Here is a 16,244-nt window from a genome sequence, read left to right on the forward strand (position 1 = left end):
AGGTGTTCATGAGTCTGACCCACTGCTGCGGTCGTGCTTACGCATATGAACGGTGCAAAGAGCATTTGAAACTATTTGAGGGTGTCACATCCTTGTCCTAGATGACAGTCGTTTCTAACGACCTCGTTGTCGACGCGACGTTAAACACTAATATTCCTTCCTCCCTTTCAACATGTTACGAAGTGTTAAGAGTGTGTTTGTATTGTGTGGTGAACAACGTTGCTTGCATGAGGAGTATGGAATTTTGTCTGTGTTGTTTGTTGTAGAAGAGTATGAGCTCCGGTGAAGGGAGAGGGTCAACCCACTGCCGGCACATGGCCTGCCCTACTCGAATAGCACCAAAGGGAACTCCTGTCTTCGGACAGACTAGCCTGAACTGTATCATCATTGTGGAGAGGTATGCAGTTTAATCGAGGACGGTGGTGCCATGTCGCTAGACCAGGAATTTAATGCCAGCATCTCTCTTCCCTTTGCGAGTGCGGTACTAGCGACGAAGCTCCCGTCCACCAGTATTGGTCGAGGCGGCTACGTCCGTGTACAACGTGGTTACCCAGGATTGCGGAAAATAACACGGGCAGTGTCTGTGAAGGCCATTCCTTGCGACCGTTCTTTCAGTGAAGAAAACAAATATAATAATTAGGCATATTTTCTTTTAAAATATCTTTATTTCATCGTAAAACGTTTTGTACTTGCACACATCCTCAGATGTCTTTAAAGCAGTTACGTTGTCGTTATTTTTATACTGAATGCTATATCCTTCATTCAACAGAATGCAGAATAATAACGCATGATTAGGAGGAGAACGCGAAGCTTTTGACTGAAGTACTAAAGACAACCGAAGCGCCCAAATTGTAAATCAATACCATTCCATCTGATAGAGCCACGTGGCGCAGCGTATTCGGGTGGAGATTTAGGTTTTTCGTGATTTAAATCACGGAAGCCAAAAACCGATGTAGTTCTTTTGAAACGGCACGGCCGATTTTTTTCCTCATTTCGAGCTTTTACTACGTTTTTAATTAACTATTCTTCGTGAGACGTTAAACTTTAAACATGCTTTGAAGTGATGAATGGCAGCTTTAAACATGGGAAAATGTAAATTAGTGAATATGAGTAGGGAAGCGCTCCTTTAATGTTCACATACAGCATTAGTGATGAACTGCTTGTCGTAGTCACGTCTATCAAACATCAAGAAGTAATGTTGCAAAGCGACATGAAACGGCACGAGGACGTAAAGGCGGGTGTAGGGAAGAAGAACGGTCGACTTCAGTTTATTGCGAGAATTCTGGGAAAGTGCAGTTCTTCTGTAAACGAGACAGTGTGGAGAACACTTGTGTGACCCATTCTTGAGTAGTGCACGAGTGTTTGGGATCCTCACTGCGTTACATTAAAGGAAGACAGAGGCGTGCTGTTAGATTTGTTACTAATAGGTCCGATCAACATGCGACGTTACGGAAATGCTCCGTGAATTCGAACGTTAGACCGTGGTTGGAAGAAGACGTTCTTTTTTCGAAACGCTATCGAGGGAGCTTAGAGAGAACAGGCAATCGTTAGTGACTGCAGAACGATCCTGCTGTAACCAACCAACATACCGCGTAAGAACCATAAAGAAGAGGAAAAAGAAATTAGGATTCATACGGAGCCACATAAAAAATCACTTTTTCCTCGCTGTGTTTGGGAGTGGAACAAGAAAGGGAATGACTAAGATCGGTACAGGGTACTCTCCCCGTCTTGTACTGTGTGGCGACTTGTAAAGTAAGATTATGGGAAATTTCGAAACGCATGTCAAAAGATGGTGTTTCGTTGTTATATTCACGGTCACAATACTCAGTTACTACCAGGAAAGATGACCTATTGTTAATACTGTACACGTTTTTACTTCTGTAAGAGAACTTCACGAGGACCCAGCGCACCTGACTCCAAGTCGGCGGCGGCCGCGCGGGCAGCGGGCGTCCAACTGCGCAGGCGCAGCTACGAGCGCAAAGTGGCTGAGCACCCTCGAGCCTTGTTAGCGCCGGTTTTGTCGCCTGCGTTCATTAGCCGTGCCGAGCCGCTCACACCAGCCGCTTTCTAAACACGACACCCGCCCGGCCCGAGTATCCCAGGCGAGTACCGCCTCTGGGTAGTCGTGTGTAACCTCGGCGCGACGCCAATTTGTACTGAACGCCGGCTCCTAATTTCGATTCACAGCCTCTACATGTACATGCGGCGCTTGCTTACAGCTAGGTGAGACTAAAGCGCGTACACACAACGAGCTCGCAGCGTCGTAAATCGTTCCAAGTACACATACGGTGACGTCGTAGCGATAATCGCGCAGCCACACTAGACTGGAGTCTGAACGTAAGAAGAAGAGAGCAGGCAAAGCACTGTTTACACCAAACATATGAAATAACAGGATATATTTTATACTGTTTTTATTGACTGAAGATATCTACGTTCATGTAAAATGGCTATCGCTAGGGAGGAAATCATTTGCTGGTTAGGAATATTCCAGTATTTGAATGGTCATATTCGAGCGAAAACGAGTACACTGAATAATATAGTTAGTGAGGTAAAAACTGACACACGTGCCTGAAGGGACATGTGGTTTTTATTGAAATCAAAAACGAACACAGAAACGGGCCAACAGTTGGCGCTGGACAACAACACGTCGGTGACGCCGTTTGGGCCGGCCGCGGTGGTCTCGCGGTTCTAGGCGCGCAGTCCGGAACCGTGCGATTGCTACGGTCGCAGGTTCGAATCCTGCCTCGGGCATGGATGTGTGTGCTGTCCTTAGGTTAGTTCGGTTTAAGTAGTTCTAAGTTCTAGGGGACTGATGACCACAGCAGTTGAGTCCCATAGTGCTCAGAGCCATTTGAACCCATTTGATGCCGTTTGAGAAACATATATAAAATGAGCTGTAGTGAGAGAGGGAGTCAGACCATTCCTAGGTCTTTTATGCAGGATGGCATTTCAGCCCATATTGCTACACATATGATAGATCTCTTGCGCATATCGTTTGGTGAGGATCGCCTGCTGAGCCACTGCTTCCGTCATGCTTAGCATCCCAGGTCCCCAGACCTCAATCCTCTGATTACTGGTTGTGGGGTAACGTGACGTCGCAAGTATACCTCGACCGTTCTACCTTTTTAAGGATGCTAAAAAGACAATATCAGACCCCAGTTTCTTACCATACCTAATGATGTCCTGTACAGTGCTGTTCATAACGTTGTCCATCGAAAATACTGAGCGAGGTGATGCAGTGGTTAGCACACTGGATTCGCTTTCCTCATTTACGTTTTCCGTGTTTTCCGTAAGTCGCTATAGGAAAATGCCCGGATGGTTCCTTTAAAAGGGCACGGACAACTTCCTTCCTCACCCTTTACTAATCCGATGGTACTGATGACCTCCCTACTTACTCTCTTACCCCAAATCAACCAACCACCGTACCTCCTCCCATATGTAACTCCAATGTTTTGACAACTGGGCCACCCCTCTGGGTGTCTATCAGTTATTCTTCATCAATGTTACATCTTGCTGGCAATTCCCTTTAAAGGTCCACAAAACTTATGCTCGACAACAGGTTCTGTACCAGTATGAATTACACGCTTTGTCATCACATACCGTTCTCCTTTGGACAGAATCAAACACTGTCATGACTTTCTATTTTGCCATTTAGTAACACTGACGTTTCTTCCCCTCTGCTACGTGGACGGATGATTGTAGCTCTGTGCATCTTATGATACCCGATGCACTGCAAGTCTATGCGTTTTATGATACCCCATGCACTGCATTGGTACTCGTATACCTCAAAACCCTCGTATTTCACCCCCGGATACGGTTGACATACTTTACAAGCTGTGATTATTTGATTTGAATTTTCAGTGAAACAGCCCGAAACTGTTGAAATAATAACAGCCACATCATGAACTACGTGGTTTGTTTCGCGTATTTGACTTAGAATAGCGTACTGGTAATTCGCAGTCTCTTAGATCAAATCTACCTCTACTTACGTTGCACACTTAGAACGCTTCTCACTGGTTAAAACGTATCCCTCTTGTGTAAAATGCTGACGTGAAAGTCTTACTGCGCTTCACTTTTTCTGATCATCGAGGTAAGCAAGAGGGTTCCTTGTTTCGGTGCCCACAGCTGTTTCCCCCGTGGAGGAATCAATTTTTATTTCCGACACCCCCACAGACAGGTGACTTCCTCCGACGTTATTGGAAGTGGCGCGCCAGCAATATCAATAAAGGCGTTCCACGGCCCGTCTCGGCATGTCATGCCCTACCACCATCTACGCAGCTGCCCCAACAAATTACTCGCATCGCTCGCAATATTATGTTACTGAACCAAGGAAGCTGTCTGCAGCAACAACACAGTATATTTTTCTCATCATAAATATTTTTCACTTTCTAAACTCTTAATGTTTCCGACTCCCACGAATCTTGTTTCACGAGCTAAAATTACCTATATAAATAAACGTTTTAATTTTCAGTGCGTTATATTACACTTACTAAGTTCAGTAGCGCCTGAAAGACAGCGTGATACATGACAGTTATTAGATAGCAGCCATTTTTCGCGAAAGGTCTCCATCCCACCAAAATAACCTCATTCAGTTCGATATTATGGGAATTTGATCAGATGAGGACGAGTTGGCTGGCCACCAGAATAACCGCATCTGTGGTCTAATTTCTTTGGTATCAGGTGATAAACTTGACATATTCAAGCCAATAGAGACAGCAGAAAATACATTGGTTTACAGTTCAGCAGCTTTCAATATTATATTCATACCAATGTCTCGCTACTTATGGCTACGGAATTTCACGAAATCACTTGAAGTGAATGCCACGATCGTTTTACGGCCGATTCTCGTCCAGCTTGAAATTTTGACCAACTTTTAAAAAGCGATGTGAAATTTATAGTCTTTTTCGATATTGTTTCATTTATCATTGAAATACCAAGAACCTCTACTTCTGTCGACAGTCCTTTCGCAACGTATATCTTTTTCTGTTTGGATGAGGTAGTGTTGCGTTATGACTGTTATAACATTGTGGCAGTAAAAAAAGTACTTAAAATGTAATTGGTAGCCTTAGACTTTACTATTTTCTTCCACCGCACTGTGATTCAGGATCTACAGACAAAAGACGGAATTTTCGTGTATTACTGGTCGTCTGAAATTTGTTAGGTACGGTTTTCTTCACCCCGAATGTTTTCGAGTTATAAGCAACTGGAAATAATACTTCTGTTTCATATGGCTTTACCGTTGTCTCCGCGAAACTAGTTACACCCTGTTCTGATTATTCCAGTGAAGAAAATTACTGTCAGCACTGGGACTACGTAAGTCTTGCTCCTCCTCGTCTTTTTGCAAACGTTTCTACGCCAGTAGACGTTGGCTTCTTGTATGTGTCATACTATTTGGTCGCTTAAGCGGTGTATCTCTTGGTGTCAGAAGAGCGAAAGGATCCATTCGTGATCGTTGGGTGTGAAAGTGAAAAATGAGAAGACGCGCAATGGGCGGAAAGAGTCAGACAGAGAGAGAGAGACGGAGCATATTTTATGGCCTCGGTAGAGTGGTCTCTGTCTTCGCCCCACGCCATACACTCCAGCCACTGTCTAGTTTGGTAAATGGCAAAGCCTTGGTAAGTGCCAAATCAGGCCATTGCTTCTGCTTCTGATTCCCGCTAGAAAAAATTAATGTGCTCGGCAAGCTATCGCTTTCCCTTCTTAGCGTAATGCTTGTCGTGTTTCCTTTATGCCACTAAAACGAACACTACAATAGCTTAGTATCTTCACCATACCTAAACTAAAGTGAGAATCAACGCTAAATTTTCCGCGAGCAATGCGGAGCGCTCGCTACAGACGGATGCAGCAGAATGATGCTATTGCCTGGAGTGTCATGTGGTACACTGCTCCTCGTCGCTGTGCATAGCTCCATCAACCGTCTTCTTACACTCACCGCTGAACGGCTGGAAGTGGTCATTATTATGAGCAGACAATAACGGTGTTGACAGATCGCCACGGCAGACGACACGAAGCCAAAATAGAATCTTCTTGTGAACAAAGTCGGGTATATCGCTTGATATAGATCTTTATTGACATCGTCGTTTCAGCTATTGCCGTCATCACATCTGTAATTAAGATTGAAGGCTCCAAAATATGAAAAAAATTAAAAAGACAAACAGTTTTACAAAATTTAGAACCTCTTAGACAACGTTAGCTGTCAGTATCAGTAAAGCTTGCGCTTAAGCGGAACGTCAACTGTCAGCCCTGCTAAAAGAAATTCAAAACATGTGAATGCTAGATGAGAGTGGCGCTAGAGTGATTTCTTCTCTTTTTCTGATATGCCACACCTATAAAACAGCAAACATTCAAAGTTTAATAATAATATACATATAAATAATAATTTAACTGTGAATGTTTATTATTTTAAAGACTGTCTGTTATTTTGTAAGTAGGATCTGAGAGGAGTAAAACAAGATAAAAGATGAAGGCAGCACCTCTTGCCTAGCACTTAAAACATCTTAAAATTTTTTGTGCTGAGCTGACAGTTGCTGTCCTGCTTAGGCCTAGTTTTAATTGATACTTAGCGTTATTTACAAGTTCTAAGTTTAAGAGACCGATTTTTTTTTAACAAAATCCTTTTTTTAGTTTTTCATTTTTTATAGCCTGATAATGTATAACTAACACCTCTCACTCCTATTTTCATTTAACATTAGTCATAGATTTGATGCTGGCAATAGCTAGTTCAAACTTAAAACGATCAAGCAGGATTCATTCACAAAAATTCACAATGATCGCGATCTCGTTCAGGAAATTTATTTCCTCTGTTAACAAAATAGAGGCAACGGCCTTGTCGCAGTGGATACACCGGTTCCCGTGAGATCGCCGAAGTTAAACGCTGACGGGCGTGGTCGGCACTTGGATGGGTGACCATCCAGGCCGCCATGCGCTGTTGCCATTTTTCGTGGTGCACTCAGCCTCGTGATGCCAATGGAGGAGCTACTCGACCGAATAGTAACGGCTTCGATCGAGAATACCATCATAGCGACCGGGAGAGCGGTGTGCTGACCCCACGTCCCTCCTGTGCGCATCCTCCACGGAGGATGACACGGCGGTCGGATGGTCCCGGTAGGCCACTCGTGGCCTGAAGACGGAGTGCTTTTTTTTATTAAAATAGAAACGTTAAGTTTTTGTGTGTTTGCTTGGTGGTTTTGAGGAGGGTATCTTCTTTTTTTTTTTCTTTCATACTTGTATTGAAAATCATATTGGCTGCTAGGTTTTTGAGTACCGACGTGTCTCCCTATCGTACTTTAGAGTCATATCTACCATATTGATTTATAGCAGCATTCGTCTGCTTGCATATGTGGTGTGTTATAACGTGTGCGTTTTTTGTAGTAAGATTTAGACACAGAGATGTAGAATGTCGGTAGGAGAGTGCTGGACAGGCGCTGAGACACGTTGGCTTGTTGCAGAAGGCAGGCGCTACTGGCAGCTCAGAGGCATCCCGTATCGGACAGCGGCGGAGGCGGCGGAATGCCTGGGGGCGGCCACCACCAGCCCGGTGGGGGCGGAGGCGGGGGCGGCGGGCCCGCGGGGGCCGTGGGCGCCGAGCTGAAGGCGCGCCAGGCGGCCGCGGTGGCGGCGGCTGCGGCTGCGGCGGCGGCCGCGGCGGCGGACGAGGATGACCGCCTGCTCGACGTGGTGGGCACCGGCGCGGACCCGCCCCCGCTGCACCTGCACCACGCTCACTCCGGTGAGTCCCACCTCCGGCGCACAGCGAACGCTTCTGGTGATACGCCGCTACTATGGCGTGGAATAGTTATACTACAAGCGAGAAAGCTGATTTTCAAATCCAGCTATTATAATTTTGTGACAACAAGGCAGGTTAAAACTGTTTGCCCGACCGAGACTCGAACTCGGGGCCTATGCCTTTCGCGGGCAAGTGCTCTACCATCTGAGCTACCGAAGCACGACTCAAGTCCGGTCCTCACACCTTTACGTCTGCCAGTATCTCGTCTCCTACCTTCCAAACTTTACAGAAGCTCTCCTGCGAACCATTCTGGAAACAAGGAATACTGTTTAATGCGTAATCGATGAAGCTGTTCAGATAGTGATATTGTTACTAAGATATGTTGGTGCCCGAACAACTAATGTCTTTTGCCCCCTCAGTCAACGATTCTCCCGTCGCTAAGTCTCCATATTCGAAATCCTGACAATACCATACTCATAAGCATGAACATCCTTAAAAATTTTACGCACTGCCATTTCTTGTATAATTTATTTGAATAGTTTCGAGGCGTACCATGGCACGAGAATTAAGTTTTCTAGTGACACAAAAACTTATCACATTCCACAGGGTTGGTGGTTGTCCGCTCAGTGTTTCTGATACGTAGACTATCTTGAGACTTAAAAGGAAAGCCGAAAGAAGCAGCATAATTTTCCATGAACGCTGTAAACCAAACAAAAATGGTTCAAATGGCTCTGAGCACTATGTGACTCAACTTCTGAGGTCATTAGTCCCCTAGAACTTAGAACTAGTTAAACCTAACTAACCTAAGGACACCACACACATCCATGCCCGAGGCAGGATTCGAACCAGCGACCGTAGCGGTCTCGAGGTTCCAGCCTGCAGCGCCTAGAACCGCACGGCCACTTCGGCCGGCTGTAAACCAAACAAACCTAAGTTATACAGCAATTGATAATGCCATAGCATTGTACCAAAGTGATCAGCCACATAAGGCTAAAAAACAAGAGGTTTTTTGGAACACGGGAAATTACATCCAGAAGCATACGAAAATTCAGTAATGAGTAGATACACTGCACTCAATATTCCAAAGTGTGTGTGTGTGGGGGGGGGGGGGGGGCGCTCAAGAGATTTATACGTACACAGTTTTCGTGACTGTCTAGGAAGAACTTTGAGTCTTGGCAGCCAGTAACCTAAGCGAATTTACTATCTTTTGTTTTCCTGCGTTAATATCTTGCAGTACCTTACAAATGACAACATTTTCTGCCTGGACTGTTATTACATGTATTTGTACACAATCACGATTTCGGCCTATTAAGCCGTTCTGAGATGACAGTAACAAAATAATTTGCTAAAAGACAAGTTAAATCATAGGGATACATTCTTTTCTCGAAAATTTTCTTTTCACACGAATAAAATTATCCTTTTAAAAATATATTCGTCTTCGTATCTCACTATGAAATATGTCAATGGACAATTGTTCGTTTTAAGAGGACACTGTCCTCACGTCACTCACGTATACATATGCTATACGTATGACACATGGTTGCCACAAGGACAGGATCCTCTTATAAGGAACGATTGTACATTGACATTGCTCTTCTTTTCGTCCTTCTACCTCTTCTTCTTCTTCTTCTTCTTCTTCTTCTTCTTCACGTCATGTACTGGGCAAGTTACCTGTTCATCTCTTATACAGTCTTTCTGCGTTTCTTCATGCATTTGTCACTGAGAGCTTTTACCGGGACTCCTGAACCCATACAGTCTACATATTCCTTCCATTTACTCCTATTTTCCTTTATTTTTTAGTTTAGCTTATTTATTCCTAGATCTTTTCTTATATCCTAGTTCCTTTTACGGTATTATTATGTACATGCTTTCCCTCATTTCTTGAACTCCGACTTGGTGTCTTGTTGTCATTCGTGCTTCCCGTTACTGTTCTGGCTTTGTTCTGCAAACATTTTACGATAGTCCCACATATGGAAGTGCATTTATTTAGTCTTTAATCATGTTATGGTCATACTCATACGATATGTCGCATCCTAGATATTTAAAATGTTTAACTTGGTTTGAGATTTTATTATTCAAGATTATTTCTGAACTTAGTGATTGTATACCTCGAAATGCCATCACTTTCGTTTTATCTACAGAGAATTTGAGGTTGTAACGTGTGGTTAACTACTGTAATTTACAAACACATCTTAAAGTTATCTTCACATTTTTGTGTCAGGGTCATATGAATGTAAAACTGCATTTGCTCTAGTGTCAAGACCTAAAAATAATCCTTTTTCACTGAATATTTTCCATTTACTCATCACCTCATGTATGCGTTTACAGAAGAATATTGGAGAAATATAGCATCTTTCTCTTAGCCCTTCTGTTCGTGCTCATAAGATTTGTGATTATATTTCCCACATTTCTCAAATCTACAAAACTTTTGATGTTTGTGTATAGATGTATTTCATAGTGAGGTAAGGAATATATTAACGGTGGTCATGGTTTTATTAAGGGAACTGCTCTTTTCGTAATTTAAGTTGTTGCAGCTATCACTCGAAAATGGCAATTAGACCGAAATCGCGACTATGAATAAATACTATTAACAACTGTCCAGGAGGAAAAAGTGATATCTACACTGAAGCGCCCAAGAAACTGGTATAGGCATGCGTATTCAAATACAGAGATATATAAAAAGATAGAATACGGCGCTGTGGTCGACAACGCCTATATAAGATAACAAGCATTTGCGACAGTTGTTAGATCGGCTATTGCTGCTACAATGGCAGGTTATCAAGATTAAAGTGATTTTGAACATGGCGCACTCGGCGCAATCGGCGCACGAGCAATGGGATACAGCGCTTCCGAGGTAGCGATGAAGTTGACATTTTTCCGTACGACCATTTCACAAGTGTTCCAGTAACATCAGGGATCCGGCAAAACACTAAATCTCCGACATCGCTGCAGCCGGAAAAAGACCCTACAAAAACGGAACCGACGATGACGGATAAGGATCGTTTAACGTGACAGAAGTGCAACCCTTCCGCAAATTGCTGCAGATTTCGATGCTTGGCCATCAACATGTGTCACCGTGCAGACCATTCAACGAAACATCACCGATATGGGCTTTCGGAGCCGAAGGCCCACTCTTGTACACTTGATGACTGCCGACACAAACCTTTACGCCTCGCCTGGGCCCATAAACAACGGGATCGGACTGTTGATGACTGGAAACACGTTGGTTGGTCGGAAGGGGCTCGTTTCACATTGTATCGAACGGATAGACGTGTACGGGGACCCCGCATGTAAGCAGGGGACTGTTCCAGCTGGTGCAGGCTCTGTAACTGTGTGGGGCTGTGCAGTTGGAGTGATATGGGACCTCCGATACGTCTAGATACGACTCTGAGAAGTGACACGTACGTAAGTATCCTGTCTGGTCAGCTGCATCCATTCCATTGTGCATTCCGACGGACTTGGGCAATTTCAGCGGGACAATGCGACACCCCACACGTCCAGAATTGCTAGAGAGTGCCTCCAGGAACACTGCTCTTCCGCTGGCCTCCAAACTCCCGAGCGTGTCTGGCATGCCATGCAACGTGCTGTTCAGGAGAGATCTCCACCCCCTTATACTCTTACGGATCTATGGACAGCCCTGCACGATTCATGGTGTCAGTTCCCTCCAGCACTACCTCAGACATTAGTCGAGTTCATGCCATGTGGTGTTGCGGCACTAACGTGTGCTCGGATATGATATTAGGCAGGTATACCAGTTTGTTTGGCTCTTCAGTGTGAGTGAGTTTAAACAGTCTGCCCGGGACACGGGTGGAAACGCGGCACTGTGTGTTGAGTGTGAGTCTGTTGTTGGTGTGGAGACGGGCCCTGACGGGCCGTCCCTCAGCGTGGTTCTCGCTGTCCGCAGCGGGCTCGGCCCCCGACATGTCGGCGGGCGAGGAGGCGGCGCTGCGGCGGCGGCTGCACCAGCACCAGCACGCGCACGGCCACGCCGTGCCGCCGCCGCCGCCGCTCGGCCACCACGACGACAGCGAGCGCGACGGCAGCGACTCGAGCTGCTCCGAGTCGACGGTGGCCGCCGCCGCCTTCAGCCGCGGCTCGCCGCCCCAGGGCGCCGCCGCCGCCGCCGCCGGCGACTACCCGGCGCCCAACATTTCCGTGGGGCCGCCCATTCACCCGCCGCCCCACCTGCTGCCCTACCTCTACCCCCACGGGTGAGTACCTCCTCTTCTACTGTCACAATACTGTGCGGAAAGAGAGATAAATGTGTTTCACATATCTACACTGACCACTGTGTAAGAGGTCCGTGACTGAGGAATTTGTTCAAAAATTGGTTCAAATGGCTCTGAGCACTATGGGACTTAACATCTGAGGTCATCAGTCCCCTAGAACTTAGAACTACTTAAACCTAACTAACCTAAAGACATCACACACATCCATGCCCGAGGAAGGATGCGAACCTGCGACCGTAGCGGTCGCGCGGTTCCAGACTGAAGCGCCTAGAACCGCTCGGCCACAACGGCCGGCGAGGAATTTGTTGCTAGCGCACTCGAGCACATGTAATTTCGATGGATTGCTCACGCGCTGCCTGCGATATGTAAGCTGTAAGAGAATCTCAGACCAGAGATCAGTGTTGTGAGCTGTAGGAACTGTGTGGCAGTAGGAGTAAGTAGTAGCTAGGAGTCGTGTGTGTCGAGTTGGCTGGGCCGGTCGTGGGGAACGATGGCGGTGCCTGAGCGGTGTAGTATGAGGTAAAACAGCCTCTCGCATATGTACTATTGTTATATCAAGTCCCATGAAAATAATCATTCTAAAAAATCATTCTTAAAAAAATTAACTTTTGACAATCATTCATCTCAATTTAAAGAATTTACTAATTTCTCCAATCAATGGTCATCCCAATTATTGTAAAGAAAAATCAGTTGTTCTTTTTATACATGACAAATCAATCGGCCAGCATTGGACTGGGCTGTGCCAGAAAAATTTCTTATAGGAGCGCATATATTTGCGTTATCCGGCGACCTAATTGAGGTAAGAATTTTCAGTTAATTCAGAATGATCTTTCAGGGCCATGACGCAGCGCTGCTGACGTCCAAATTTACCACTTTAAATTCACAGTCAATTATTGAAAGGTTATAAGTGAGCCACAATTTTATTGAGAGATTAGTCACATTGTATTATTGGTAGGTTACGGAATTTTTTATTGGGAGGTTACGCTGAATGTGAATGATATAAATAATTATATTTTTATTGTTGGGAGGTTTTGGAATTTTTCTGTTGGCAGGTTACACTCAAACTGAAAATTCTTACCTCAATAAGGTCGTCGGAGAACGCATATATATCTGCTCCTATAAGAAATTTTTCTGGCACAGCCCAGTGCAATGCTGGCCGATAGATTTGTCACTTATAAAAAGAACAACTGATTTTTCTTTACAATAATTGGGATGACCATGGATTGGAGAAATTAGCAAATTCTTTAAATTGAGATGAATGATTGTCAAAAGTTAATTTTTTTAAGAATGATTATTATTGAGAGATTTTTTAACCCTTTTCAATGGACTTGATATAACACTAGCTACTACTTACTCCTACTGCCACACAGTTCCTACTGCTGACAACACTGCTCTCTGGTCTGAGATTCTCTTATAGCTTACATACCGCAGGCAGCACGTGCGCAATCCGAAATTACATCTGCTCGAGTGCGCTAGCAACAAATTCCTTAGTCATGGACCTCTTACAACTGATATTACGAATATTACGGTTATATCCTAAGAAAGTTCACGAACGTAAAAATTAGTCATCGTAAGGTGACATCAGGCTTCTGCCGATTAACATCGCCTCTTGACTATAGCGTGAATCCGGCATCAAACAGTGTCCTCAAGTGTCTTCAGGTATTTTTCTAAAACGACCTACAATCTAACGCCAGCTGTATTTCACATTGTAGTTGAATAATGTACAAAAAAACACTTAAACCATGTAGTACATTCGTTGATCATCTACACTACCATCGCATCAGATGGCTTACTGGTAGCTCCTAATCACTACCAGTGGGGCACCTCAATATTAAGGAAGGTATGTCTTCACGAATCCCTTGTTGCAGAATTCTACATCTACGACCTACGCTAACATTATTGTCGTCTGTATTAGTGTGTCCCCAACTGCTTCCTGTAGTACCATCGAGATTATTCCCTGACATCTTACCACATTTCCTATCATCTTCTCCCTTCTTCTGGTCAGTGTTTTCCACATATTCCCTTCCTCTCCGATTCTGAGCAGGAGCTCCTCATTCCACTTTATCATACCATCTAATTTTCAACATTCTTCTGTAGCAACACATGTCATATACTTCGATTCTCATTTTTCCCACTGTCCATGATTCACTACCAAAGAGTTCTATGCTCCAAATGTACATTCTCAGAAAACTCTTCCACAAATTAAGTCCTTTGTTTGACACTAGTAGATTCCTCTTGGTAAGGAACGCCGTCTTTCCGTGGGCTACTCCTTGCTTCGTCCGTCATAGATTATTTGCTTCCACGGTGGCAGATCCGTACCTTCTTCTACTTTGTGATCATCAATTTTAATACAAACTTTCTTGCTATTCTCATTTCTGATGCTTCTCATCAGTTTTTCCTTTTTCTTCGCCTTTACTCAAGCTAACAACGTCATAATGAATATTATCATCGATATCCTCTCATTGTGAATTTTAGTTTCATTCTTGGACCTTATCTTTATTTCCCCGTTGCTATTTCGATGTATAGATTGAATAATACGGACGAAAGACTACGTCCCTGTCTTACACCTCTTTCAATCCACGCACCTAAAAAAAAAAAAAGGTTCAATTGGCTCTAAGCACTATGGGACTTAACATCTGAGGTCATCAGTCCCCTAGAACTTAGAACTATTTAAACCTAACTAACCTAAGGACATCACACACATCCAGGCCCGAGGCAGGATTTGAACATGCGCTCGCTGCGGCCGCGCGGTTCCAGACTGAAGCGCCTAGAACCGCTCGGCCACACCGGCCGGCCTCCACGCACTCTGTTCGTGGCTTTCAAGTATTATGGTTTTCTCCTGGTTCTTGTACATATTGTGCATCACCCACTTCCCCTGTAGCTTCCTCCTATTTTTCTCAGAATTCCGAACATCTTGCACCATTTCATATTGCCAAACGCTTTTCCTGGATTTTGATTTCTTTCTTTCTCGTTTCCATTGCCAGGCCCAAAGTCAGAACTGCCTCTCTGGTGCCTTTACTTTTCATAAAGCCAAACTGATCGTCATTTGACAGACCAACAATTTTCCTGTCAACTTTTCTGAGTGTTATTCTTGTCAGCAACTTGGATGCATGAGCTTTCATACTGATTCTGTGGTAGTTCTTGCACTCAGTTGCACTTGCTATCTTCGGAATTGTGCGGATGATATTTTTTCGTAGTCTAATGGTACGTCGCCAGTCTCGCAGATTCTACACACCAACTTGAATGGTTGTTTGGTTGCCACTTCCTCCAATGATTTCAGAAATTACGATGGTGTGTTATCTATCCCTTCTGTCTTATTCGACCTCAACTCTTCCATAGATCTTTTAAACTACAATTCTAATACTGTATCGTCCATGTGTACCTTACAGACTCCAACTGTTTCTTCTATGACCTCATCAGAAAAGTCGTCACCTGTACCATCCCCAAACAGTCCCGAAACCACCGCGCGTCTGCTCTGGAATGGGGACACAGGTGAGATAGCGCCGTCGTTCGCAGTTCCACCAGAGTCAACCAATGGGACATCACTGATCCAACAGCCCTGGGCCTCTTCCCCCCCCCCCCCCCCCGCCCCCCACAGTCTGCCCTTTCTTGGAGACCCAAATAAGTCCCCGACATGTTCTTACTCATTCTCCTGGTTCTGCCACAGTTGCTATGCTGCTTCTACTCGTCCTTTGCATCGGACTTACTTCTGATGTAGCTGCATCCCTGATGATATTCACTGCTTTCACAGCATTCAAAAAATGGCTCTGAGCACTATGGGACTCAACTGCTGTGGTCATCAGTCCCCTAGAACTTATAACTACTTAAACCTAACTAACCTAAGGACATCACACACATCCATGCCCGAGGCAGGATTCGAACCTGCGACCGTAGCGGTCGCACGGTTCCGGACTGCGCGCCTAGAACCGCGAGACCACCGCGGCCGGCTCACAGCATTCAGTTCAACACTATCACGTACAGCCTTATTATCTCTTACAGAACCTGTATTTTCTAAATATTTTCAAAGCTTCTTGCTCATCGGCTTGCCACATGCCACTTGTCTTTGTTTCTAACAATGTCAGTTAGTATCCCAGTGCCTGTTATGTGAGTCTGCAGACCTTTATACGCATTGGGTTCAAATACAATGTAAAGAAGTGTTCGTAAAGTTTCCGTTCAAGGGCCACACAGTCCAATGACTAAAAATCACCGTGGGAATTGAGGCAATTGTCCCACCGACGCACCAGGATCAAGATAGCCGTTTAAATGTGTTCTGCTGCGTGAACAATTCC

At 44.7% G+C, this 16,244-nt stretch overlaps 1 protein-coding gene across 1 annotated transcript in view; it reads left to right on the forward strand.

The window, feature by feature from the left end:
• Window positions 1–16,244, forward strand: part of LOC126204092 (optomotor-blind protein) — a 532,433-nt gene that overhangs the window by 507,977 nt on the left and 8,212 nt on the right. Inside the window, exons 6-7 of the mRNA XM_049938510.1 lie at window positions 7,449–7,729; window positions 11,610–11,937. Of these exons, the coding sequence (XP_049794467.1) occupies window positions 7,449–7,729; window positions 11,610–11,937 (609 nt within the window). The remainder of the gene's footprint in view (window positions 1–7,448; window positions 7,730–11,609; window positions 11,938–16,244) is intronic.

Source organism: Schistocerca nitens, chromosome 9 (genome assembly GCF_023898315.1).
Source record: "Schistocerca nitens isolate TAMUIC-IGC-003100 chromosome 9, iqSchNite1.1, whole genome shotgun sequence".
Taxonomy (NCBI): Eukaryota; Metazoa; Arthropoda; class Insecta; order Orthoptera; family Acrididae; genus Schistocerca; species Schistocerca nitens.